Source organism: Leopardus geoffroyi, chromosome C1, assembly GCF_018350155.1.
Source record: "Leopardus geoffroyi isolate Oge1 chromosome C1, O.geoffroyi_Oge1_pat1.0, whole genome shotgun sequence".
Taxonomy (NCBI): Eukaryota; Metazoa; Chordata; class Mammalia; order Carnivora; family Felidae; genus Leopardus; species Leopardus geoffroyi.
The window spans coordinates 218590390-218615550 of NC_059328.1; the positions used below are offsets into that span (position 1 = coordinate 218590390).

Here is a 25161-nt window from a genome sequence, read left to right on the forward strand (position 1 = left end):
CCCAGATTTTGTGGGACTTTGTTTCCTCTCCCTTTTCACACCTCCACAGTGACACCTGATTATACAGGTGCAGAATCCTGTACACGTATCCCCTGAGGGAGTAAGTAAATAATGAAGAAACATAGCTCTTAAAACGGGGTGCAGCCTCCAGAGCCCAGAAATGACCCACACGAACACGCGAGAAACAGGTGGTAGGAGCTCTTTGCCATTGGGGACTATTAGAAGAGTTTCACCTCACCCCCACTCCACCTTAAACTCTTGACTAACGAGAACTTAAATAATGTTGAATAAAACCCACAAAAGCTTTGAAAATAGGTTATTTATCAGACGGCGAACCAGGAAAGGAATGTCTAAGCCAACAAGGGATCTCACAAAGTTCCTACTTGGTTGCAACACCTTTTTGTCCATTTCTGTAACAACAAGCCAACTCTTTGCCACTTTTCGGTTATTACTGTTTTCTGTAACACATGACAGGGTGGCTCCCTGAACAGCATGTCAGACAGGACGGACACCAAGTGTGCAGTGCTGGGGACCCGGGCCCCACACAGCTAACTCATTTCTGCTCATGGTCACCGAGCCCCGAGATGCATGTCCACGCCTGTGGTCGTTCAAGTTTAAGGAGCGGCTTCGGTGTTGAACCTGAGGGTGGGGAATGCCTTACACCGAATACCGAACCACAAGGCAAACTCCAGGGGCCACATATGAAGCAATTTGGCATAAGCCGAGAATTGGGGCAGATTTAGAGTTTACAAAGGTCCAGCCTCAGGCTTTGGAAGTGCAGGACGGCCTCACCACCCAGCTGGCCAATGTTTGGAAGGAGCCAGCACTGGGATTCAGAAGCCCCTGGAGCACCAACAGAAAGGGTCTCTTACTTCCTCAGGCAAACTGGCCAGTCGCCGTGAGGACTGAGGTTGACCCGGGGTCTGTGCTGGCAGGGGGGAGGCGAAGGGAGAAGTCTGTCTACAGTAACACCATCCGCAGGACCTCAGCCTGTGCGGGCCGTGCTCCCGCTTAGCTAAAGACAGGGGTGGGATCAAGCGGACTTACCCGAGGCCCAGAAATGCCTTGTTCACCGATCAGGCCTGGGGGACCCGTGGGACCAGGTGGACCCTGAAAAAGTAAAAGGCCAATATAAGTGCTGCGTTGAGGTGGCGTTCCATGAGGAACGTCGGGGTGACACCTGCACTTTGCACAGAGCCCAGAGCCTCGCTCCCGCCGGCCAAAAAGACCGCTAGAGACCATGCTTCTGTCTCAGCTGTTAACAGCAGCTCCAACCCAGGACACTAAGGGGGAGGTTAGCTTAAGAAAAATACAAGGAGCCCAGAGGGCTCAGTCGGTTAAGCGTCTGACTCTTGATTTTAGCTCAGGTCATGCTCTCAGGAGTTGTGAGTTTGAGCCCCACATCAGGCCAAAGACAGAAAGGAAATCAGTGGTTTCCAGGAGCTGCAGGAGAGGATATGGGAATGACTGCCTAAGGGCTCGGGGGCTCCTCTGGGGATGATGAAAATGTTTTCAAACTATGTAGAGCTAATGGTTGTACCACACTGTGAATGTATTATGTGCCACTGAACTCTTCAGTAGTTGATTCTGGGTTCGATGATATAAAACTGGCTGTCACCTCATTTAAATTGAAAACCATCTGGGGACTCCTGGGGAGCTCGGTCGGTTGAGCATCTGACTCTTGATTTCAGCTCAGGCCACGATCTCACGCTTCGTGAGTTCAAGCCCTGGGTCAGGCTCCGTGCTGACAGCGTGGAGTCTGTTTGGGATTCTATCTCTCGCCCGCTTCCTCTACCCCTCCCCTGCCTGTGCTGTCTCTGTCTCTCTCAAAACAAATAAACATTTAAAAATAAACACGTGGAACAATTTAAAAACACACACTGGAGCACCTGGGCAAACATCACAAGGCGCACGGCCGCGCTGGGAGTACTGACCTGTCCACCTCGGGTGCCCTGCTCTCCCACGGAGCCCGGCTGGCCCGGGCCACCCTTGTTGCCCTTGGAAACAAAAGAAGATGAAGGGGGGGGTGGTGGTCAGAGTGGTTGAGGCCAGTGTCAGCTGTGTATTCGACAGTCACGTCTGGACAAAGGGGGTAGGGGAGCAGCCCCACAGGGGATTGGAGGCCACCAGGGCAGTGGCCCCAGGATGAGACATTCAGCCCGTACAGCCGGTGCCATTCTGCACGCTTACGATGGTTCCCCACATCTGCCTCACCTCTGCTCAGGATGGTTGTGAAACCAGGATTTTTGAATCCAAACCTGCCTTGCGCAGCTGGGCAGACGGACACAGTAAGACGCGGAGACCGGCCGACGAGCGGGTCAGCGGGCGCGTCAGGGACGAGGGACGCTCGGACGCCCCCTGCTCCATTCCTCCCCTCAGTCTCTGCCCCTGGTCCCCACAGCCACGCGGTTTCACGAGTCGTTTGGAAGAGGCTAAACGCACGGAGTCGGTACAGAAGGTGGTGGCTGGTGTTTGAGCCCCACGCCTTGAAGGCAGAGGGACAAAGCTTTTGGCTCCCAGGCTGATTGCATTCTTGCCCTTTGAGAGCACGTGGTGAGTCATGGTGTGAGGGCAGAAGAAAGGCACCAAATTAGAGACTTACCTTAGCTCCCGCTGGTCCCCTTCGGCCAAAGCCGCCCTGTGGAGGAGTCACACAAACTGAGAGGGAGCCTGGGGACGGAGCCCGGGGCTTTCTGCAACATGAGTCGCCACGAGCCAGACAATGTGCCTGGCCGGCCCTGAGCAGACTCAAGAGAGACACCCTTCCTCCTGCCCTCCTCTCCGCCAAGTTTTGCTTCCACGCTGCCCTGTTAGCCACCCAAATGGGAGTTTTCAGAGTTACTTCCAACCTGCCAAGCAAAATAATGACTCCTTCTGGCTGCACGATCCCAGCCAATTTCAAAAAAGGATGTAAAAATGGTAATGTCAACCTGTCTGTTTTTCAACCATTTTCCTAACGGCAGGCAGAAGTAATGAAATACGTCAATTATAATGGAAGGGAGTCCCAAACTCTCCACACGCTCCTGGCCAAATATAACACACACTCAGCTAAGTAAAGCACCGGGAGTGCACATACGTGAACCTAAAAAAGCCCAACCGTACTTAGTCTGGGCTCATGGCTTGGCAACATCTTCCTCGATGTTCCAGAGGTGACCCTTCGTTCAAATAAATGTGGGCCCATCGCATAAGCAATGCTTTCATTCCGATTCTGTGATGGCTTCCTCTCCATCGGAAAGGTTTGGGACGGGAACGCATGAAGGTCCTGGGTGTATCTTTGTGAGGTGAAGGGTTAGTGTTCTGGACACTGTAAGGCACCTGCTCTGTTATGGGGCTTGGCCCATCTGTGGCGTCAACCAAAGAAAGACATTCTCCACTCCCAACGGGCCAGCCCAGAGACCTTCTGGGGTGACTGTTTTAACATTATTCACGGTGGTGGAAACTTCTTTAACGGAAGGCCTTGGCCTCCTTCTACGGATGACACGTGGACAAGTGGAGAAGGAGACGGGCCAGGCGGCTCCTTCAGAGTCACAATCTGCCTGGCCTCCCCCAAAGGCCACAACTAGGAGTACGACCAGAGGCTAAGTGCTCAGTGACACAGTGCTCAGGCCAGAGGCAGCCCGCAGAAGCCCCAGTGTGGCTGTGTGAGACGTGAGGTGGCCCGGCGGGAAGGACACGTTTCACCTTGGCCTGAGCCGGGCACAGCGAGGTCCAAAGGGAAGGAACCGGAGGCCCCCGGCCAGGCCTCACCCTAGCGCAAGGGAAGAAGCGGGTCGACAAGAGCCCTGGACTCCATCAAGGGTGAACCGAAGTCTCCACCTTGCGCGCAGAAATAAAACAAACTGCAAGCAGGACTCTATTTTAAGTCACTTCGTGAAAACAAGTTTTGGTTCTGTCACACGCTGAGCGGGTGGCTCATTATAACAGCGGGGTCTTTCCTCATTGGTCAGTTTGCAGTTCGCTCGCAGTAACACTCAGAACTTCTAAGATGGCGTTTTCAAATTTTGTTTTTCTTCTGAATTCTAAAGGCACAATTTTAAAACTTACGCCCCTAGCATACCATGTAATCACGGGTGAGAGTCATCCCTTCCAAAAGCCCCCATCTCAGGGCACAGCCCCCTGAGGGTCCAGCCACTGATGGATCCCTCACCGCGTGGCTGGTGCTGGGGAAACGGCGGAGGTACCGTTTTTTGGCCGCCCAGACCCAGCCTGCTGCCGCTCTGCTCTCTCAGCTTGTGAGCAGAGCCATCCTGACTGCCCCTGACGCCTTACAAACTTCCAGACCACTCCTCCCCCATGCAGGGACCCTCTTCCCCCTCTGGAGCCACGCTCTGTGTTCCCCGGGGCCCTGGGAGGTGCCAAGGGTTTCCCAAGGGTCGTGTACATAGCCTTGGTCTTAGCAGCTCTTCGAGGGGACTCAGAGATTAGGGACGCAGTGAGCTCTCCTGCAACAGACATTCGCGAAATGTCTCGAAAAGGCAACCGCCTGATGCAATTCACTAGAAAACACAATCTGGTGTCGTCGCTTGAATTACAGCCGCACCAACAAACAAGGACTAAACCCACAAGCATACAACCCATCAGCCTTCTTGCCCCTCACTCCCTCACTCCCTCCTGAGTTTGTGCTTCTGTTTGGATTTTTTAAATATTTAGCGGGACAGAGCCTAGCCACATGTTCAAAATCCCCCTCAAAGCCCCCAAGTAAAAAGTTGCTGAGTAACGCTGCCCCAGATCGTGTTGGTGATTCAGGAGGCACTTGCTGGGACTCCCCACAAAGCCCCCTGAGCCCCAAGAGGCACTCACGTCCTTCCCGGTTTCTCCAGGCCTTCCAGATACCCCGTCTCTCCCAGGGAGACCCTGACACGGAGAAAAAAATCAGCGTAAGACTCTCATCCAACTCTGGCATATTGTGCCAGAGACCACGGGAAAGGGGGTTGCTTGTATGCATGGCAGGGGGCGGGGGGATGCTTGGTGGGACCCCTCAGACGGGGGTCATGCCATCCGCACAAGCCTGAGAAGCGCTTTCCGTAAATACCTAAGGGGCATAAATTCTGCAGAAAAGGAGGCCCTCTGGGTAGCAGCTGGAGACTGCCTTCACAGACACACAGTCCACACCCGACCTCGTGTGTCCATAGCCATGGAGACCACTTCTGTGGCCCCTGTGGCTGGGGGTGAGCCCTCGGCAAAGGGGGTCCGGGGATGCAGAGCACCGTACCATGGGGCCGATGTCTCCGGTTTCTCCTTTGGGCCCTCTCTGCTGACTGTCCCGTCCTGAGTCACCCTGCAGACAACACAGGTCAGGGACATGAGCCACGCGTGCAAGAAAAAGGCACTTCAAATTCACCTTAGGTAAACAGAAGAGTTTGCCACCCTTCTCAGTCTATGGCTCTACAAAACCTATAGGCCAACCCCCTCCTGAGCCAGCCTCCCTCCTCCTGGGCCAGCCTCCCTCCTCCTGGGCCAGCTTCCCTCCTCCTGGTCCAGCTTCCCTCCTCCCCACCGCCCCCCTTCCCCCCCCCCCCCCCGCCCCACCAGCCTCCCTTCCTCCTCCCAGGCCAGCCTCCCTCCTCCTGGGCCAGCCTGCCTCCTCCTGGGCCAGCTTCCCTCCTCCCCACCCGGCCAGCCCCCTTCCTCAGGGCCAGAACAAGGCAAGAGGGACGGTGAGGCACTATTCTCCCTGTTGAGGAAGGACCGCTGCCCACTGCCCAGGGCTGAGAGTGGTTTGGGTCCCCACGATCAGGCTGTCAGAGTGAGATGGGTGGGCTATGGGGGATGTGGCCAAGGCGTGGCCCCTCAGGGTCCTACATTTTTGTCACCTCTGATACTTTTCTGAGCACCTGACCCCGCTAGATTAAAGCGCCTCGAGACCACCTTTGAGGGAAATTCCTGAGGCCTTCGAATGACCGGCCTTGCAAACACTATCTTTGCAGCTAGAGAGCAAACGTGTCTCCAAAACTGTAGGAGGAGGACAAGCCATGTACATTATCAACACATTCTAAAGCAATTTCAAAACTCTGGTTAAAAGCTCTTCCTCCCAACTCACTTCCCAACGACCCCCCCCTCCCCAGACTTGGGTCCCAAACTGTCCGTGAGAAAGCTCCCTTACCGGGTCACCTCGAATTCCAACGTCTCCCCTCTCCCCTTTGTCCCCTTTGGGTCCTTTGTCACCCTAAATAAAAAATACCAGCAGAGACAAAAATTAGATAAGGTTTCAAATTTGTATCTCCCCCTTAAAAATCACGTTCTTCAGTTTATAAATCTTAAAAAGAAGAGTATCTCCCGTTTACTCGTTTACATGAAGGTAAATTTACTTCCAAATATTTCCAATTTGTTCAGGTAATCCCAAATCTTTACTAGGACCTACTCTGGATGAGGCACCAGGGATTTATTTAAACAGAACACAGTCAGTCCCTGCCCTAGGAGATATACTCTTCAGACTAAAAGATACGATGTAATTGTCACAACGGACAGAGGACACAGGAGACGCCACGGAAGCACCCCCAGAGGACATCAGGGAAGGCTGCCTGGAGGAAGCAGTCTCTACATACAAGAATAAAAAAAAATTTTCTTAGGTGAAAAGTTTTTAGTTTTTCCATAGTGGAAACACTATGGAAAACATACTTACCCTTCTGCCGGGACTCCCTTTCTCTCCAGGAGAACCGGGCAATCCTTTGTCCCCCTGTCAAAGACAACAAGAAAACGTCACTCCTGGCACAATTTCCACCGTAGACTGAAGCAGGAGTCACAGGGATGCTCGGGACCGGACACGGTTGGGACTTAAGAGTATGAAATTGCTTACATCTTCGCCGTTGAGACCATCCAGCCCGATTTCTCCTAATTCACCCTGCACGGGAACAAGACACACGGTGAGGGGAGAAAGCCATCTGGTAAAGGAAAAATGATCAAAACGGGGAACGCTTTGAATTTCAAACACGAGGGGCACCTAGGTGGCTCAGTCGGTTGAGTGTCCGACTTCGGCTCAGGTCACGATCTCCCGGTTCGTGGGTTCAAGCCCCGCATCAGGCTCTGTGCTGACAGCTCAGAGCCTGGAGCTTGCTTCGGGTTCTATGTCTCCTCTCTCTGCTCCTAACCCATTCTCTCTTGCTCTCTCTCAAAGTTAAATAAACATCACCAAAAAAATTTGAAGATAAATAAATAAATTTCAAAAACGAAAACCAGCGTAGGTACCTTCTCTCCTGGGAATCCGCGAGAGCCCTGGAAGGGAGAGGAAAGGGGAAACATGAGCTCCTCCCTGAAGGCCAAAGAGAAGAGGCTAGAGCAGCAGGGGGACGGGGCACCCCACCTGAACGCCCTGAGTCTGAAACTCAGTGCCGGAGATTCATCTGTCTGCCTTGTCCCCTCTCCATCCCGTGGGGGATCCTGAGGCTAATTGCCCTGGCCCTGAGCAGGTGGCCTTCTTGGCTCCTTGGTCAGGAGGGGTGGGTCCTGAAAGCCAGGGACCTGGCTACAAGACCCCTTTGTGACTTTGCCACATGCTGGCCCTTTCCCTTCAGCACCTGCTTTCAAACCTCAGCAAACAGAGGAGAAAGCACATTCAAGTGTTCCACACAAGGAATTTTCCAGCACGAGCCATCCTCTTGCTTCCTCCCACCCCGCCTGGACACCACCCTGGCTCCTCTGGGGGGCCCCGGGGGCTGGAGCCGCTGCCCCCCACCCCCGGCCCGTGTTCTCTGTCCTTGTGACTCCTTCCTGGCTGCTCTATATGCCGTAGAAAATGCCTCCTTCATGGGGGGTGGGAGGGAGGGGAGGGTGGGTAATGGGCATCGAGGGCACCTGCCGGGAGGAGCACTGGGTGTTGTATGGAAACCAACTTGACAATAAATTTCATATTTAAAAAAATACAAAAAAAATACAAAGACATATAAAGTAAAAAAGAAAGAGAAAAAGAAAACGCTTCCTTCATTCCCAGGCTCCCTTCCCAGCGCAGCCAGTGCCGCTGACCCGCCAGACTGCGCCCGCTCGCCACGATGCGAGGCCACTGGCTGCTGCACGCAGATGACACAAAGGCCCCGGGGGCCTTCCTCCCCAAGGAGGCATTTGGGGAAACTGCCTCACTTCTGCACGTGCCACTGAAAGCCTCTGCCTGCGGGGCCCTGGTACTGCGGTCCCCACGCTCACGCAGGGGGTACCTTTATTCCTCTCTGCCCGGGGCAGCCCTGGAAACCTTGAGTGCCGTTCACGCCGGGAGGACCCCGTTCACCCTGCGGGAGAAACGAAGGCCGTTACAAGGTGGAGCTCCGGGCCACCACGCCTCCACTGAGTGCGCAGCCCCGGGAGGGTGTGGCCTAGAAAGCGGATTTCGCTGGGCTGGCGGGGATGCTGTTCCATCCCGGTGGGGCCTCCAGCATTCCTGCACCCCCCGGCCCTGGGCCTGGCCCGGAACCTGCAGTTCCTGCCCCTGGAGGGACCAGGGAGGGTCTGCAGCTCAAAAGGGTGCCAGGGTGAACAGGTCACTGGGTCCTGGGTGTGCGTGAGTGTCGGGTGCCCACAGAATCCTGGGCCTGACAGTTCCTCTGCATGGTCCCTTGTTCCCGGCTCTCCAGTGGGTCCTGGGGCCAGCCTGACACCCAGCACTGCCAGCTGGGACCCTGTGACTTCACCACTCCCCATGGACCCTGTATCCCCGTCCCAGGGTTGGGCTTCCTTCTAGTGTCTCAAAGCCTCTCGGACCACATCTGTCCCAGGCACTGCTTCTCAAACCCCCAACCGGACCCTCTGGCTACTGATGACCCAAGTCAGTAAACCTCCCTTAAAGGGCTTGACCCCGACGACCACCCTGGTTGGGTTTCCCAGGCGCCCCTGCTCCGGCTCACTCCCCTCTCTGCTTGGATGTCTGGGTCTGCTGGGTATGCCCCACTCGGTGGCCCCCAGTCTCAGAAGCCACTAAGTCTCTCCCTCTGAAATAAGACCAGCAGAGTGCCTGCACTTCATGTCCATATCTGTCCTGTTGGGGACGTCACACTGTTCTCCACAGTGTAGAAATCTGAGTGGAGTTGCTACGGAGGTTAGAAACTGATGTTATCCCAGCAGGAAAGTCATTGGAAATGGAACAGATTATGAGCCCCACAATTCAACCCCAATGAGTGAGGAACAAGGAGGCAATAAAAGCTTAAAGAACAAGCTATCTTGTACTTACGGGTCCGCCCTCGTCACCAGGATAACCTCGGTAGCCATCTTCCCCGGGAATACCCTAGAACAAAGTAAGTTCATGCCTCAGTTAAAGCTCGTAGTTTTCTTTGTTCTCCAAGTATCGCCCTGCCCCCCTTTCTTGGTAGAGCAATGCCACCATGTAGCACAGCTTTAGGTGTCCCCTTGAATTGGGGTTTCTTCTTATTGTTACAGCATAATTTATCAGAATCTTTAAGGCTTGTCTCCACCAAGAAATCCTGCCAGTTTCCTGTAACTTAGACACACCTACTAAGAATCCCTGCTGACCATCCACAATGAGGATGCCAGTCAGTGATGCCCACTAATTTTAACATTATTTTTTTAAGTTTACTTACATTTATCTGAAGAGAGAGAGAGAGAGAGAGCAGAGGAGGGGCAGAGAGAGAGAGGGAGAGAGAGAATTCCAAGCAGGCTCCACCCTGTCAGTACAGAGCCCGATGCAGGGCTCGATCTCAAGAATCGTGAGATCAAGAGTCGGACAATTAATCAACCGACTGAGCCACCCAGGGGCCCCTGAATTTAACATTATTTTATAAAATGATAAACAGACCCCCTCACCCCAAGGAAAGAGAGAAGGCAGCAGGCATTCAGCACCCCTCAGGCCTCATGTTGCACCCCTTTGGACTCTCCTGAAATCTAGTCCCAGACGTCAGAGAAGGGCAAAGCCACCCTACCTTTGGCCCGATGCTGCCAATGGGCCCGTGGTCTCCCCTTTGCCCGGAGCATTTGCAGGGAACTCCACAGCAAGCTTTCTCAGCAATGTTGTCCTACCAAAAGGAAAAGAAAGTTCAAGTCTGAACAAATGCTTAGGAAAAAAAAAAAAGCATAAATATGCCGTGAAGGTCAAAATCGATGTACGTGGATTTCACGGTGAGAGATGATCTTTTTCCCGCAGAGCATTTCCTCCAAGACTGCTCAGCAGTCAGGGTGGCAGAGGGAAACCACCAACGTAGGAGCATGGACTGCAACCAAAGTAACACAGACCATACTCACGGTGTCACCGCAGGCTCGGCCTTATTTCTAAAAGTTTCCAACACACGTATCCAAATTTCAAATGTTAAGCATAACTTACATATTTTTAAAACCCCGAAGAGCAAAACCTAACAAATAAATTGCACACGGCCGGGACAGAATGCGGTTCCACAATGGAGATCCATACACCCTTCCTCAGGACCATGGTCAGAGCACAGACTGTGGCTCCAGCTGGGAGGAGACCTTGGGAACAGCCGCGGTGTGGGGCCGACACACAAGTGGTCCCCGCCTCTTGGCCACCAGCACCGCCACTCTGGGCCACCAGTGCGGCCACACTCATCAGACACCCTCGACGTTCCCTTCCCATCCTAACCCCTGACCTTATTGGGAAAGCGCATGCCCAACCAACATTTCCATCTGCTAAACTCGTGGTGTTCAAACACTTTTCTCACAGCGAGCTTCCTAGAGTTTTCATTTCCTCCATGGCCCGGATGCATCAACTAACGCAACCTCCTTCCACCCAATAAAAAAATAAAATCCCAATTCCAGCCCTAGGAAGGATGCAGGAGGGAAGAAGGAACAGTCAGTTTATCCTCCAGCTCACTGTTGCCACCAGAAAGCAACGTCCGAGTTGACCACTCAGCCCCACGTCCCCCAAAAAGCCCACCCACTCCCGGCGCCAGGGCTAGCACCTCCAGCTGAGAGAGGCTGAACCCCGGCATTAGGATGCCTCATGAGGGCAACTTTATTTGCTCCAAAAGAAATTAGGAGAGAAGACAAGGGAGGTGCCTCTCTGCCCAGAAATGGACTTTTTTCCTGCATCGTCTTATTTTCACATGTAACTTTTGGATGCTGAGGACAGTTTCCTGTTTGGGGACAGTCACTCTGATGTCTTGCCTTCCCAGCCATCTTATGAACGGAAAGGTTCTCACGAAAGGGTGCAGAGGAAACTGTCAGGTAACACCACCGGCATGCCTAGAGACCCATTTTCCAGCTCGCTGCTTTCCCAGCTCTTGGACACCTCCGTGTTCTGGACTCACGCCTGGGATGGCCGCAAGGCAGGTCCCAAGTGAATTAAATAAACCAAATTACCCACCCAAAGGGCCCCTCTGCCATTCACCTCGCAAACAAACAAACAAACAAACAAACAAACAAAAATGCCTTCGTGATCTTAAATGACAGAAAAAATTGGTGTCTTGACCGCTTTGTGTGTAGAGACACAAAAACTCACGAGCTGCTCGGCCAGTTCATAATCGAGGTCCAGCAGGTTAAGCCTCAGGGGCCTGTTGTACATGAAACCTCGCCCGAACTCCAACTGCATCAGCTGCTCCAAGTTGGCTACACGTTCAAGGCCCACCAGGATCAGAGCTTGGACGCCTGCAGGGGGAGGCACATTCGGTGCGGCTCAGCTGGGCATTCCAGAACCACCATGGCTTTTCCCTCCTAACTTTTTTTTTTAAGAAAAAACTTCAGGGGTGCCTGGGTGGCTCAGTTGGTAAAGTGTCCAACTTCGGCTCAGGTCATGATCGCACGGTTCGTGGGTTCAAGCCCCGCATCAGGCTCTGTGCTGACAACTCAGAGCCTGGAACCTGCTTCGGATTCTGTGTCTCCCTCTCTCTGCCACTCCCCTGCTCATGCTCACTCGCACTCTCTCGCTCTCTCTCAAAGATAAACATTAAAAAACTGCTTTAAAGAAAACTTCAGTATAAAATGTGACCTTTACCTAAAACATGTTGAATCAAACCAGTTAGCTTCTCTGAAGAGTTAAAATACTGGAACTTTGGAATTCTCTAGCAATTGTTCAAGGAATGTCAGTAACTAAACTGATCAGCAGAAATACAGGAAGTGACACCATGAAACACATTCATACGTAGATTCTCCAACTCTGACAAAACTCAGGTGTGCTTGGGGAGAGTTGCCATACCACACCCCCAACACCAGATAATAGCAATCTCGTCCTCTTGGCTCAGGAAAAGCCAGCTAATAAAGAGAACACTCTTAGGATAAGTTATGCTTTTTGTGAGCCTCTGGTGTTGGCATTCACTTTGTGATAATCGGTGCGACCAGATTCCAAACCAAATAAACAGATATTACATCTGATAATAGGCATCCTTGTCTGTCTAGTTACCTTAAATCTGGAAGATGTGGTTTCATTGTTTATGTTAGAGCAAAGTGCATTTTCTGCTTTAAGTTGTAATGTTTTCAAGCGGTAATCACAAAGTCATGTTCTTTTGCAAAAGCATCATGCTTTCAAGACGTTCTACCACCCGAATGAGTCTGAGAGCCTGAGGGTCCTGGGTCAGGATTTGGTGAGGAAGCCGACTGTGGCACGAGGAGAACCGCGGTAGCCCCAGGGAGGCGACAGAGGGCCAGGCTGCGGAGAGGAGTCCCCCGGGTCCCCCAGAGGACTCCAGCAGCGTGGTGTCCCTGCCTCACCCAGGCCAACTTCTCCTGTTTGGAAAGCCCACGACCCACCTTCTTGTCGGAGATCCTCAGACGCCCTTTGTAAATCAGCCAGATCTCCGTCCACTCCATCAGTAAAATGAATGACCACCTGAAAGTTAAAGAGGTGTCAAACCCCAGCCAAAATTACAAGGAAATGACCTCCCGGGGGTCGGGGAGATAGGCCCATTCAAACCCTCCATCCACAGTTGAGGAGACTGGGGCCAACGTTGAGAAACAATCACCCCCACTCACGGTTCTTTAATACCATGCACTAAAGGAGGAATAAACGAAGTGGGTATATGGTGGTGTTTGATTTACTAAAAAAAAAATTACAATAAAAATAAAAACAGTATTCATCTCATTTTCCTACGTATGTGATGTAGTTTCTAGAAATGTGTGTGTGTGTGTGTGTGCGCACGCGTGCGTGTGTGCGTGCATGCTACGGGCTGAACCATGTCCCTCCAAAAGTCATATGTCCAAGCCCTAAACTTCAGTCCCTCAGAATACGACTGTATTTGGTGATAGAGCTTTTAAAGCATCATTAAATTCAGTGAGGCCACTGGGACCATGTGGTCTCTAATCCGATGTGACTGGTCTCCTTCTAAGAGAGACTGGGACACAGACACACACAGAGGGAAGCCCGAATGGAGACAGAAGGAGAAGGTGGCCATCCGCAAGCCAAGGAGAGAGGCCTCCAAAGAAATCAACCCAGCAGAGACTGATCTCAGACTTCCAGCCTCCAGGACTGGGAGAATACATTTCTGTTGTTTAAGCCACCCATTCTGTAGTAATATGTCTTGTCAGCTCTAGAAGACTACTGCTGTGTGTGTGTGTGTGTGTGTGTGTGTGTGTGTGCGTATTCACGCTATATATGTATGTATCTGTATGTAGGTACACATACACGCAGAGAGAATGAGAGAAGAGAGCGTGATGTACTCAACGGGTAGGACAATAATCAAACAGGAATTAATCATAAATTCAGCTCAATCAAGCTTAATTACTGATTTCCAGGATTTTTTTAGAGCATAAGTAAAACTATTGAAATGGGACAGATATCACATTTTGGACTTTTATGACCAGTTGATGATAAAGCACTTTTACATTCAGGCACCACCAACCCCATCAAGCACGAAAAGCGCTTCTAGAAGAACACTTGGGGGTAAGGGGCTTCTGGACACGGAGGTGCTCCTCCTGACCAGCACAAGTCCAGAAACTGCACAGGAACCTGGAACAAGGGGGGAGCCCATGCTCACCTTTACGTTGTCTGCTGAGGACTGCCTGAACTTGTTCTGATAGACCTTCAGCGTGTCCGCAGTGAGGACGTAGGGGTGCTGGCTGCGCATGTTCTGGAACTTCTCAAACAGCTCCGGCTGGTACTCGGCAAAGTCAAAGGCCTCCACGGGGCCCGAGGGTGTGTTGGCCACCACCGACACGCGCACAGTGGGCATCTGGCCACCGGTGCAGCTGATTCTTTGCATCTGGCTGATTCTATTCAAGATGGTGTCCACCTTGGACTCAAGGCCCTTCTGGGTCACAAATACGTTCTGATCCCTTGACCCATCAAACCCCAGAATCACATCCAGATTACAGACTGCAAAAAGGAAAGGAGGCAGTGAGCTCTAAGTCGAGGTGGCCGAGATGGGTCCAATACACAGGCACAGCCCCGGGATGTGGACCGGGCATCACGCTCGAGGGCAAAACGAGATCCTCTATGTATGAGCTTTGAGTAGCACTTCAGTCTGCCTCTCTCTCAGGGAACACCAGTGCTGACTCTTAGGAACTGAAAGCATAGACCATTTTAACGTGTTTGCTTTTCTGGAGTGTTCATCACTTTTGGCCTGCTCTACAGCAGGTGTTTACATCCATCTCAAGATTGTGCTTTAAATGAAATGCACTTGAGAACTCAAATACTCTGAACTCAAATGGTTGATCTAAGGAGCCCATGAACAGAAACAGGGATCAGTAAGTCTGACTAATTTGGGGAATTCAAGAATAGAGGGGGAAAATACATCTTATAAGATCAAGAAAATACAGACTTCCACTCTTACCCTGAAAGATAAGATATCCTTATCAATAACAGGGGCTAAGTGGTTACCAGGATCCAACCCACACAGTTGGGTAAGCAGAATGCCTGAAGCAGCCAAAGGCTCAAGGAATCCACAGGCCAGCAGCGGGCATCTAAATATCTAAACTAGGTCCAGGGGCACCTGAGTGGCTCAGTCGGCTAAGTGTCCGACTTAAGCTCAGGTCACGATGCCATAGTTCATGGGTTCAAGCCCCACATTGGTACCCATGCTTATAGTGCAGAGCCTGCTTGGGATTCTCTCTCTCCCTCTCAACAGATGCTCCGCATTGGCATGACAGGATGAAAACGTACCTAAAGGGGATTGGTTACCTTTGGAAACATCGGTCACACCCGGACATAAGGTTTCATGCATCGCATCATGCAGAGTTTCCAAAACTTGCTCGCTCAGCTCAGACAGCTCCTGGACGTTCCCCACACGGAACGCCGTGGCGCTGTTGGATGCGATCTTCCCAATCTCCTCTGAGTCGATGTTCTTCACGCCCACGGCAAACACTTTGACACCTCTCTGGGTGAGAGCCAGGCTGGCTTCCTGGGCATCCTCCACCGACTTCCCGCCCGTGATCACAAATGCTATCTGAGGGACCCTCTGATCCAGGCGGCTGCCCGCCTCCGGCACGAAATGATTCAGCCGCAGGTGCTGGAGGCCCACCTTGGTGTTTGCGTGTCTCCCCCCTTTGTAGACCACTTTGTTGATAGCGTCGATAATCTGCTGCTTGGTGGTAAAGTCCCTCAGGAAGAACTCATCGGTGGGGTCCGAGTTGTACTGGACCAGCCCCACTTGGATGGAGTCGCCCCCCTCATACAGTGTGTCCACAATTTCAGACACGAAACGGAGCACTTCCTGGAAACTGTCCCTCCTGAAATTGATGGAGCCGTCCAACAGGAACACAACGTCTGCTTTCTTTTTCTCTAAAAGCGGTTAAAATGGAAATGAGAAATTTGGTTTCCATATCCAGAACAAATACACAAAGTGTAAAGTAACTGGAAAAAGGCATTCTTATAACTCGTTCACAGCAGACACCTTTGCTTTATTCCATGCCTCTACAGGGCCCAAATTCACAGCCACCATCATGCTAAAAACAAGAAGAGAAATGATAAATCACCTGAACAAAAAGCTAGGAGGCAGGAGGACTCAGGGAAACCGAGAACTGAGTCCTGGTTAGCCCATGCAAAATGGCATTACGGCAGATTCAACGGTCCATGAGCTCAGATGTTTTAGGAAATGCCACTAAACACGATCCTTCTGGTCAGAAATAAACCATGGTGTCTGACGGGTGTTGGGAGAGATATGCTAGAGGCAGAACGAGAAAGGGCTGGGAGAAATAGACTGGAAATGGGAAGTAGACCCTACACACCTTTGGAGGGCTGCCTGCCAGCATGCTAAGAGCTCCATAGAAGCCCGCCAAAAACGAAAGGCATTTGATGGTAATTTCCTAATTATAATCAAACAATGAAGACTGGAGTAAAAGAGGGGTATGGATTGGCCAACCTCAAAGATGCTGTCCTATTCTGAGAGCCAGTGAATCCGTGGTTAGTCCTCAATGCACCTTCATAGAACCTTTCAGTGGGGCTACACCTAGCCTCATAGAAGCCTCACGGAAGAATTAATGACCGTATGCTTTCCGGGTTATGTTTCCTTCTACAGTTTCAACTAAGTCATTTTTCCAGGATTTAGTTTCTAATATTATATGCAGCAACGACCATAACAGAAGAAAACTATTAAAATACATGCTAATTGCATTTTTTTTTCAATTAAAAAATAACAGATGTCACACTCTGTGGTTATGTGTCCCAGAGGTCATACCTGGCCGTGAGGGAGATGGTATGTCCACTCCTGGAGGTGCAGGTGTGATCCCGGAAGGTCCAAAAGAGTTCATGATTTTTTCTTCTATGTTGGGGAGGTCTCTGAATTCTCGCACCGTGAAGACCAGTCTGGGGTCATTGGTGATGGTCTGCAGCTCTGTTCTGTCAACATTTCGGTCTCCTACCCCTAAACTCACAATCCCTGAGGAGCTAATCACCTGTGAAAACCTGGAAATATCATCCTGGGATTTTCCACCCAGAAACAGAACCAGGTGTTGGGGTACGCCATCTTCTATCCGGCTCCCAGCAGACTTGACAAAGAGATTTCTTGCCACAAATTCCAGAGCTTTGCCGGTATTCAGCGGGGACCCCCCTTTGAACCTCAGGCGACGTATTGCATCAAGCACAGGGGCCTGGGATCTGTGGGTCTTCAGGTAGAATTCTGGGAAGACCTCATTGCTGAACTGTACAACCCCAATCCTCACTTTGTTGGGGCCAATGTTGAGTCTGCGAACAATTCTGCTAACAAAGTCCCGAATATGCGCGATGCCATCTGGCCTGACGTTGTCAGAGCTATCAATTAGGAAGACAATGTCTGCAGCATCACTCTCAACATCTGTGGATAGAAAGAAAGGAAGAGGAAAACTCAGTATGTGACTGGTGTTTCTTTGGCTTTGTTTCTGCTTTTGTTTCTGAACTCGGAACTATCTTGCACTATCTTGCACAGTGTTAACTAGCATTAAAATTACAAGCTAACGCACATGTGTTTATCTCTTGAGCTTTTTAAAATTAATCATTAAGGGGCACCTGGGTGGCTCAGTCAGTTACGCATCCAACTTCACCTTGGGCCATGATCTCACGGTTCGGTTCATGAGTTCAAGCCCCACATCGGGCTCTGTGCTGACAGTTTGGAACCCGGAACCTGCTTTGGTTTCTGTGTCTCCCTCTCTCTCTGCCCCTCCCCTGCTTGCTTGCTCTCTCTCTCTCTCTGTATCTCAAAAATAAATAAGCATTAAATTTTTTTAACTCCTCATTAAAAATTGAGTTTTCACCAAAACAATTTCCACTTCTTAAAATCTTCAAAGTTCTCCAAAAGTTTCTAAGTTTACTCTATTTTAATTATGTCTTTGAAGTCTGGGTTACAACCAGTTTTAAAAATGTAAACAGCATTTAGCAACTGGATTACCAGAATCTACAAAATCATGAGCTGTTACTACCAGAAGGGATCAAGATCTCCCAGAACATCACTGGTGTACAAGAAGAGGGAGCCAGCTAAGGTCAAAAGTCCTCTCTGTCCAAGGCTACCACTTAGGTAGTGACACCTGGAGAATGCCAAATGTGTCCCAGTGTGCCCCAACAGCTCCCCAGGTGTTTGACTCACGGTATTTCTTCTTGCCCACATATCCCTAGCATTTATACAATTTTTTTGTTTTCACTGTTATTTCCCCTATTTTCTTTATGCGAGTCTATTTTTAGCTGCAAAACTAATCCAAAAGTCCTGGGAAAGATAAGCCATGTTTTCCTTTTCGTTAGAATTCTAGGTACTTCTTGGAGGCTATTTTATCAACTAGTCCTATGTTGCCACGCAACAAGTTCGGCCTGTCTTTTGCTTCAAAAATCGTAGGGCTACTTGTAATGGAAACACAGCACAGCAAAAGCTGAGCAAGTCATAGAACTCAGCCATTTACATTGAGAAAGAGAAAAGCTGGCCCAGCACACAGCGCCAGGCCTTGGGTTCTCCTGTAGAACCCAAAATATTTCACAGAACATCAGAATCATAGGTCCACACTGACAAAAAGAAGACGAAAATACCCAAACACCTGCCCTCCCTGCTAATAGGAACGACTACTGCTTCTTCACCAATTACAGCTTTAGCCATAAGATGAAGAAAGATACCAAATCATAGAATTACTTCCACTTCTTTGACAGGCCAAATCGTATTTCCTTAAGCCTCCCACAAAATTGCCTACCACAGGCTCTGATCCTATCCTAAGACCTAACACCCTCTACTGAGATGCTCCGTGGTTCACCGTCATGTGTATCCTCCCTCCTTGCAACAAGCCACTGACATAACTGGCTCAATATTAGGTGTCCCTTTATTTTAATTTAACTTATCATGAGTACTAGGGATCTTTGAACCTGTTATTTTTTTATATCAAAAATACTCAGAGAGCAACAATAAATACCCCATCTTACCTGGAGAAGGATAGCGAGTGCTGGCTAGGATCCTCTGTATCTGCTCTGAGGTTAGGGTTGTGATGGGGGTCAGCAGTTTCTGCTCCAGGCTTGGCAGCTCCCGGAAGGTGCTCACCGAGAACACATACTCGGGGCTCAGGGAGATCTTAACCAACTGTTCCTGGTCGGCATTCCTTGCAACCGCAAATGGTGCCACACCAAACTGCTTGAGCTCTGCCGCGGAATCGTCTACCTCGTCATCAGACTTCCCAGAAGAAATGAGGACCAGGAACTGAGGGACACCCTCTTCAATCCGGCTTCCCAGTGGCCTCTTGAAGATATTCCTTGACACGTACTCCAGGGCACCCCCAATGTTGATCTGCCTCCCGCCTTTGGGCCTCAGCCGCCTCACTGCATTCTGTACTTCATCCTTACTGGAATGGGCATTCAGCAGAAATTCCACTCTGGGGTCCTCGCTGAACTGGATGACTGCCACCCGAGTCGTGTCGAAGCCCACGTCCAGGTAGTCAACCAGCCTCTCGATGAGGGTGCGGATGTACTGGAATTCAGGGCCGGCATTTTGGGACCCATCGATGAGAAAGACCACATCCTTCTTGTTTCCGACACCTGCAAATCACATGTTACCAGGGGTTTCACATTTGTTGCCACCAAATTCTTAGTGTTCACGAACCACCTCCCAGTCTGTCATGGAATCACCACCTGATGGGAAAAGTATCCTAATTCTGGCTATTATAGCTAAAATACCAGTCCCGGTAGTTAGTCCTGGCATTGCAGTGATTACAAGCCAGGGAGAAGAGGAAGAACCAGAAAAGGATAAAGAAGAGAAACTCTGAGGGAGGCAGAGAGTAGATACACAAGAGCCATGTCTGGACCAAATAGGGATGGTGTTTCAGGAAGGAGGTGATCTTAACTGTGACATGCATCAGGTTCTCTTAGATCAAGCAGAAGGGCATCTGAGAATTGACCATTGGGTTTTCCAGATGTAAAGACCTTGACAAGAGCACTTTCTGTGGAGTGGCTACAGCGAATGACAGATGGGGGTGGGCTAAGAGAGGAATTGTAAAGATTGAGAGAATTCTTTTAAAAGATTCAGGCACTATTGGAGAGGGGAGCAGGCATCAAGAGAGAGTTTTTAAGAAAGAAGAAAAAGTGGTATGTCTATATCGTAAAGGGAATCATCCTTCCCATCCTCATTGGAGAGCCAGTGAGGCAGGACAGAGAATGGTGAATGGCGCCCTTGGGTTGCTCAGAGGGGCAGGTGCCCTGGAGGCAGAGACAGCTCACCTGGGAACAGGTCAGGGCTGAGATATGGATAGCAGTTCTGGTAAGAAGAAGAGTGTAGAAGACGTGGGAAAGGAAGAAGGCGAAAGTAGAAAATACTCATTTTGAAGTGTGGGAGAGCAGCCATGCTATAGACATATATGTTTGTGTTTAAAATAAAGAAGTTGCATATGCACTACGACAAGATTTCCAAAGTGCATTCTTGGGAACACTGGTACCTCAGGAGGCATCATAGATAAAAGGACCCTGCAGCCAAATAAGTTTTGGAAACGTGTCATTCTTGGACTGGAGATGTGCAAAACACATCAATTAGAGGGGGGAACCTCTCTCTCTGTTTCCCAAACTTATTTGATCACAAACCATTTAGAACATGCCATGGAGGCCTGTGGGGCCTGCCGCACTCTGTCCTGGACACCAGCGAGGAAACGCCGGTCCTTTTTAACAACACTACGTCAGTCACCCTCACCTCCTTCATTCACCCAAAGGGCACCGTATCTGGCATCTGACTCTTCTCTCACTTGCTTCTGCTATTCTTGGCTTCCTTCTGTTCCCCCCTGCCTTTCCCTTTTCCCCCTCTCCATGCCATGAGGCTTCAGATGGCACTCTGTAGGATGTAAACCACAGGGAACAAGGATGCTGCTGGCTTTCCACCACTGTGAGCCTCCCCACCTGAGTACCCTGGGGAGGCAGGCCCTCAGTGGGTATTTTGAGGGGGTTGGACACATCTTAGTGCCCCTTCAGTGGCCAGGCTCCCACTGTTTTCTAGTTTACTGTAACCAGGCCTAGAAAAGGGGCACAGGAACAACGAAATAGAATAAATCTTGCAGTCATAAGAGCAAGTTGGGATACTGCCAGTTAATCCATTTACTTCTTAGCACCAGGCAAGTCAAAAGCAATCATCACTCTTGGGCTCTAGAAACACCAATATTTCAGAGACTGTGCCCCCAGCTGGGTGGACCCTATGGTCAAGCTCCCTCCCTGATCACAGAAGGCTGCCAACCGGACCTGCCAGGGGCAGCATAGAACTGACATTGAACTGGGGCCACCAGCTAGATGGCCCCATCCCTTCTGATATCTGGGCAGAAGCCTCTACACAGACGTGGGGGGTCTGCACTAAAGCATGCACCTGCCCCTCTTTGAAACTTTAATTTGGCCCCAAACATGAATCTCAGCATGTCCCCAGGCCTGTGCCACCTCCGGCCACTGAGACCAAAGGCACTCGGCTCCTAATTCTTCATGAAAAGCCAGTCCCTGCCCCCCACCCCACAAGGCAGAGGAAACCAACAGAGAACACTCAGAGCCCACGGGCCAAACGAGTAGCCCCGGATGTTTCTAGAAACAATGACCCAAGGAATCCCCTCCTTACCTGGGCTCGTTGGGGGGAGCAAAACTGGCTGCAGCCTGCTCAGCTCTTCCCGGCTGAGCTGAATCACTCTGTCGGAGATCACCTGCTGGACAGTCCCTAGCTGCCGGAAGGTAGGAATGGCCACGGCAAAGTCGGGGATAAAGGAGATGGTCTGCATCTCTGTGATGTCGGCGTTCCCGATGCCAATGCCGATGGGCACTGCCCCTCCCCTCTTCAGGACCACGGAGGGGCCCCTCACGTCATCCCCAGACCTGTCAGCCGTGAGGACGATCAGGAGCTGGGGGACACCTTCTGCTATCCTGCTTCCGGCCGAGCTGATCAGGATATTCCTCAGGACAAAGTCCAGGGCGGCCCCGGTGTTGGGGGCCGGCCCTCCCAGGAGGGCCAGCTTGCGTATGGCACTGACCACACTCTGCTGGTCCATGTATGAATTCAGGTAGAACTCAGGTCTGGTCCGGTCGCTGTACTGTACCATGGCCACACGAACCCGGTCTGGGCCCACATCCAGGCTCTCCACCACTCTCTGGACAAACTCTTTCAACAGAGGGAAGCCGCTCCTGACACCCTCAGAGCCATCTATCAGAAACACCACATCCTTTTCACCTGAAACTGGGAGACAGACACCATCTATGACACACAGGACCCGAGAGGGACCATCTCCTACATATCATGGAGGGCTGAAGAATGGCCCCACAAAGGTAGCCGATCGAGAATCCCCAGAACTGGTGAAGGGGACTTTGCGGGTATGACTGAATTAAGTGCTTGGGGAATGAGAAAATCATCCTGGATTATCCAGGCAGACCCAGTGTAAGCAATCCCGTGTCCTTCTAAGAGGGAGAGGATGGGGCGCCTGGGTGGCGCAGTCGGTTAAGCGTCCGACTTCAGCCAGGTCACGATCTCGCGGTCCGTGAGTTCGAGCTCCGTGTCGGGCTCTCGGCTGATGGCTCAGAGCCTGGAGCCTGTTTCCGATTCTGTGTCTCCCTCTCTCTCTGCCCCTCCCCCGTTCATGCTCTGTCTCTCTCTGTCCCAAAAAAAATAAATAAACGTTGAAAAAAATTTTTTTTAAAAATAAAATAAAATAAGAGGGAAAGGAGACGATGAGAGTTCAAGGAAGAACTTAAAGGTAGAAGCAGAGATCAGAGAAGAGAGAAGAGGGTTCGCTGCTGCTTTGAAGATGCAGGAAGGGTCCACAAGCCAAGGAGCGAAGGCCGCACGAGGCAAGGAAACAGATGACCCACCAGAGCCTCCCAAAGGAGTGCAATCTGGCTGACACCTTGCTTTTAGCCCAGTGAAACTGGTTTCGGATTGCTGACCTCGAAAACGGAAGACGATGCATTCATTTTGTTTTAAGCCACTAAACTTATGGTAATTTGGCAGAGAGGAAATCAAAAATGAATACAGCAATACAGACAGGTAGGTAGATAGAAGGACAGGCCTTTAATTTAGAACGTTCGGTGCCTGTGCAGCATTGTCAACTTTCCAAGGTGTCCTCAAGAAACGGTGTTGGGCAGGGGAGAAACAGGACGGTACATCCTGCCTGCCCATTAGCATGTGGCACAGATGGGGGTTTCAAATGATTTGTTGTAAGTCACAGCGGAGCAACAGGGAAACGTATAGACCAGATGTCTGGGTTACCATCCAAAGCCAACAGCGTGTGGGCCCCATAGTCAATGTAGAAGTTGGAAATTCTCGGGTTTTTTTCCAAAGGGTTATAGGTGCAATTAACGACTTTCTTCACCGCATTTTTACCAATAAACGGAAAGCGGTTAAACACCAAGTCATGGTAACGTGGAGTAGCAGCTGGAAATTTTAGGTCAGCAGTTAGGGTGCGGATCTATCCCCCTCTCATCACACCTTGTATTCTTGGTAAGTGGACTGTGGATGAATTCCAGCACGGTGAGACCCGCTTAAAAGAAGACATTGGTAGATCATACAAATGAACACAGTTTTGGCTATAATGTATCCATGGGTGTGGCTTTTATTGTGTTTATAGTAAAAACAGTGTTTTTTAATGGATTTTTAACTACTGATAGGTCGAAATCTTTATCATGTACCTAATTATGAGAAATTCTTTTTTTAACTTATTGTTTTAATTTGTTTGAAGTTTTATCTTGAGATACAGAGTGGGGGGGGGGGTGGAGAGAGCACTCAAGGAGGGGAGGGGCAGAGACAGAGGGAGAGAGAATCCCAAGCAGGCTCCGCACTGTCAGCACAGAGCCCCACGCACAGCTTAAACTCATGAACCGTGAGATCGTGCCCTGAGCCAAAGTCAGAGGCTTAACCCACTGAGCCACCCAGGTGCCCCTAACTATGAAATACTCTCATGTCACCCGGATTCTCCTGTTTTGCCCTGAGGACCGTTAGACAATTCAAGTGGGGAAAGAGTCAGCGGCCTACTGTCACTCATACCCTCCAGTACCGGGCCGCAGAAGCAACCAGAATTCCCATGCCATACCTGGTGTCGGCGCCCCATCCTGCACGGATTTTAAGAGATTGACGATCTGTGGTTGAAGGTCTCCGATCTTGGGGAGTGACTCCGCGGCCAGGATGAAGACGGGGGACGGCACCATCAGCTCCAGCTCGGCGGGATCTGCGTTCTTGGCCTGCAGTATGAAGGTCACCACCTGGCTCTGCTTCAGGTTGAGTGCCGGCGTGTCCAAACGATCCGAGGACCTTCCCGCAACTAGCAGCACCAGGAACTGAACCACTCCATCCTCGATCCGGCTTCCGGCGGACTTCACAAAAATGTATCTCTGGGCGTACTCCAGCGCGTAGCCCAGGTTGAGGGCTTTGCCCGTCTTGATCTTCATTCTCTTCACGAGATTCAGGATCTCGGGCTTGTTCTGGTGCTCATCAAAACGGGACTCCACCCTGACATCATCGCTGTACTGAGCCACCGCAATCCGGGTCCCATCAGGCTTCACGTCAAGCTCGTCGATAACCTTGTAGAGAAAGTCGCGGACAGCAGGGAACTGGCCCACGAGATTGGCTGAGCCGTCAAAGAGGAACAGAATGTCTCGCTTGCTTTCTACAACAGAAGTAGGTTAGGACACAGTGAGGCATGAGAACCTAACAGGCACCAGAGTGACTTCAGCCCAGCGCCACTAGCATTTGGTAATGGGGGGGGGGGGGGGTCACATAATTCATCTGATGATCACTGTACCAGCAAGAGGGGAGAAAACCTGCTGTCAAAGCCTGAAGCACCAGCTGTCATGAAGACGCCCCATTTCAGAGCAGTTCATATCTGCCAAGGCCTAGAACCGGAGGGGTCTACCCGATCCCGCATCGTGCTTCTTCCACAAAGCAAGACACCATAAGCCCCAGAGGGTCCTATTCTTGGTGGCAATCACTGTAAGAGAACAGTGTTTTCAAGCCGTTATAAATCAAGCTACGGAAAATGTGGTCCTTGTTGTCCTTTGTCTTAAAAATTGACCAGTCTTTAGCGCCAGAGGCTGATGTGGGTTAGCCACCCATAGATAACTGAGTTGACACATATCTGCTCTAAATGGATTTTCTTTTCATGAAGTTTGAAGTTATGGGCCAGGACCCCAAATAGCACCCATCGTTGCTCTGTGGGTCAAGCTGTCTGTCAGTGCATCCGAATCTGCTATACTAAGCCAACAGAAAACAGGGCTGAAGGCCCACGGGGGCCACCACATGTAGCATGTAACGGGAACATAACTTTCAGGTCAAACGGTTCTTGGAGATATTTGATTAGGTTTCAAACTGGCTCAGTCTTGCTCCCCATCTGTGTGGTGTCCACAAGCTGGCAGGTCCCACGCATCTGGGCCTCAGCACCGTATTAATTTGCAAGAACAGTAATATT

At 50.8% G+C, this 25161-nt stretch overlaps 1 protein-coding gene across 8 annotated transcripts in view; it reads right to left on the reverse strand.

The window, feature by feature from the left end:
• The window catches only part of COL6A3 (collagen type VI alpha 3 chain), an 81227-nt gene that overhangs the window by 26247 nt on the left and 29819 nt on the right, over nucleotides 1-25161 (reverse strand). For all 8 annotated transcript variants that reach the window (XM_045481853.1, XM_045481851.1, XM_045481852.1 and 5 more), the window contains 20 exons: nucleotides 23791-24363; nucleotides 21336-21944; nucleotides 18689-19294; nucleotides 16494-17108; nucleotides 14999-15598; nucleotides 13857-14194; nucleotides 12634-12712; nucleotides 11390-11535; nucleotides 9861-9953; nucleotides 9155-9208; nucleotides 8148-8219; nucleotides 7186-7212; nucleotides 6797-6841; nucleotides 6623-6676; nucleotides 6104-6166; nucleotides 5213-5278; nucleotides 4801-4854; nucleotides 2603-2638; nucleotides 1935-1997; nucleotides 1048-1110 (listed from right to left, as the gene is read on the reverse strand). In XM_045481853.1, the coding sequence (XP_045337809.1) occupies nucleotides 1048-1110; nucleotides 1935-1997; nucleotides 2603-2638; nucleotides 4801-4854; nucleotides 5213-5278; nucleotides 6104-6166; nucleotides 6623-6676; nucleotides 6797-6841; nucleotides 7186-7212; nucleotides 8148-8219; nucleotides 9155-9208; nucleotides 9861-9953; nucleotides 11390-11535; nucleotides 12634-12712; nucleotides 13857-14194; nucleotides 14999-15598; nucleotides 16494-17108; nucleotides 18689-19294; nucleotides 21336-21944; nucleotides 23791-24363 (4256 nt within the window). The remainder of the gene's footprint in view (nucleotides 1-1047; nucleotides 1111-1934; nucleotides 1998-2602; nucleotides 2639-4800; nucleotides 4855-5212; nucleotides 5279-6103; nucleotides 6167-6622; nucleotides 6677-6796; nucleotides 6842-7185; nucleotides 7213-8147; nucleotides 8220-9154; nucleotides 9209-9860; nucleotides 9954-11389; nucleotides 11536-12633; nucleotides 12713-13856; nucleotides 14195-14998; nucleotides 15599-16493; nucleotides 17109-18688; nucleotides 19295-21335; nucleotides 21945-23790; nucleotides 24364-25161) is intronic.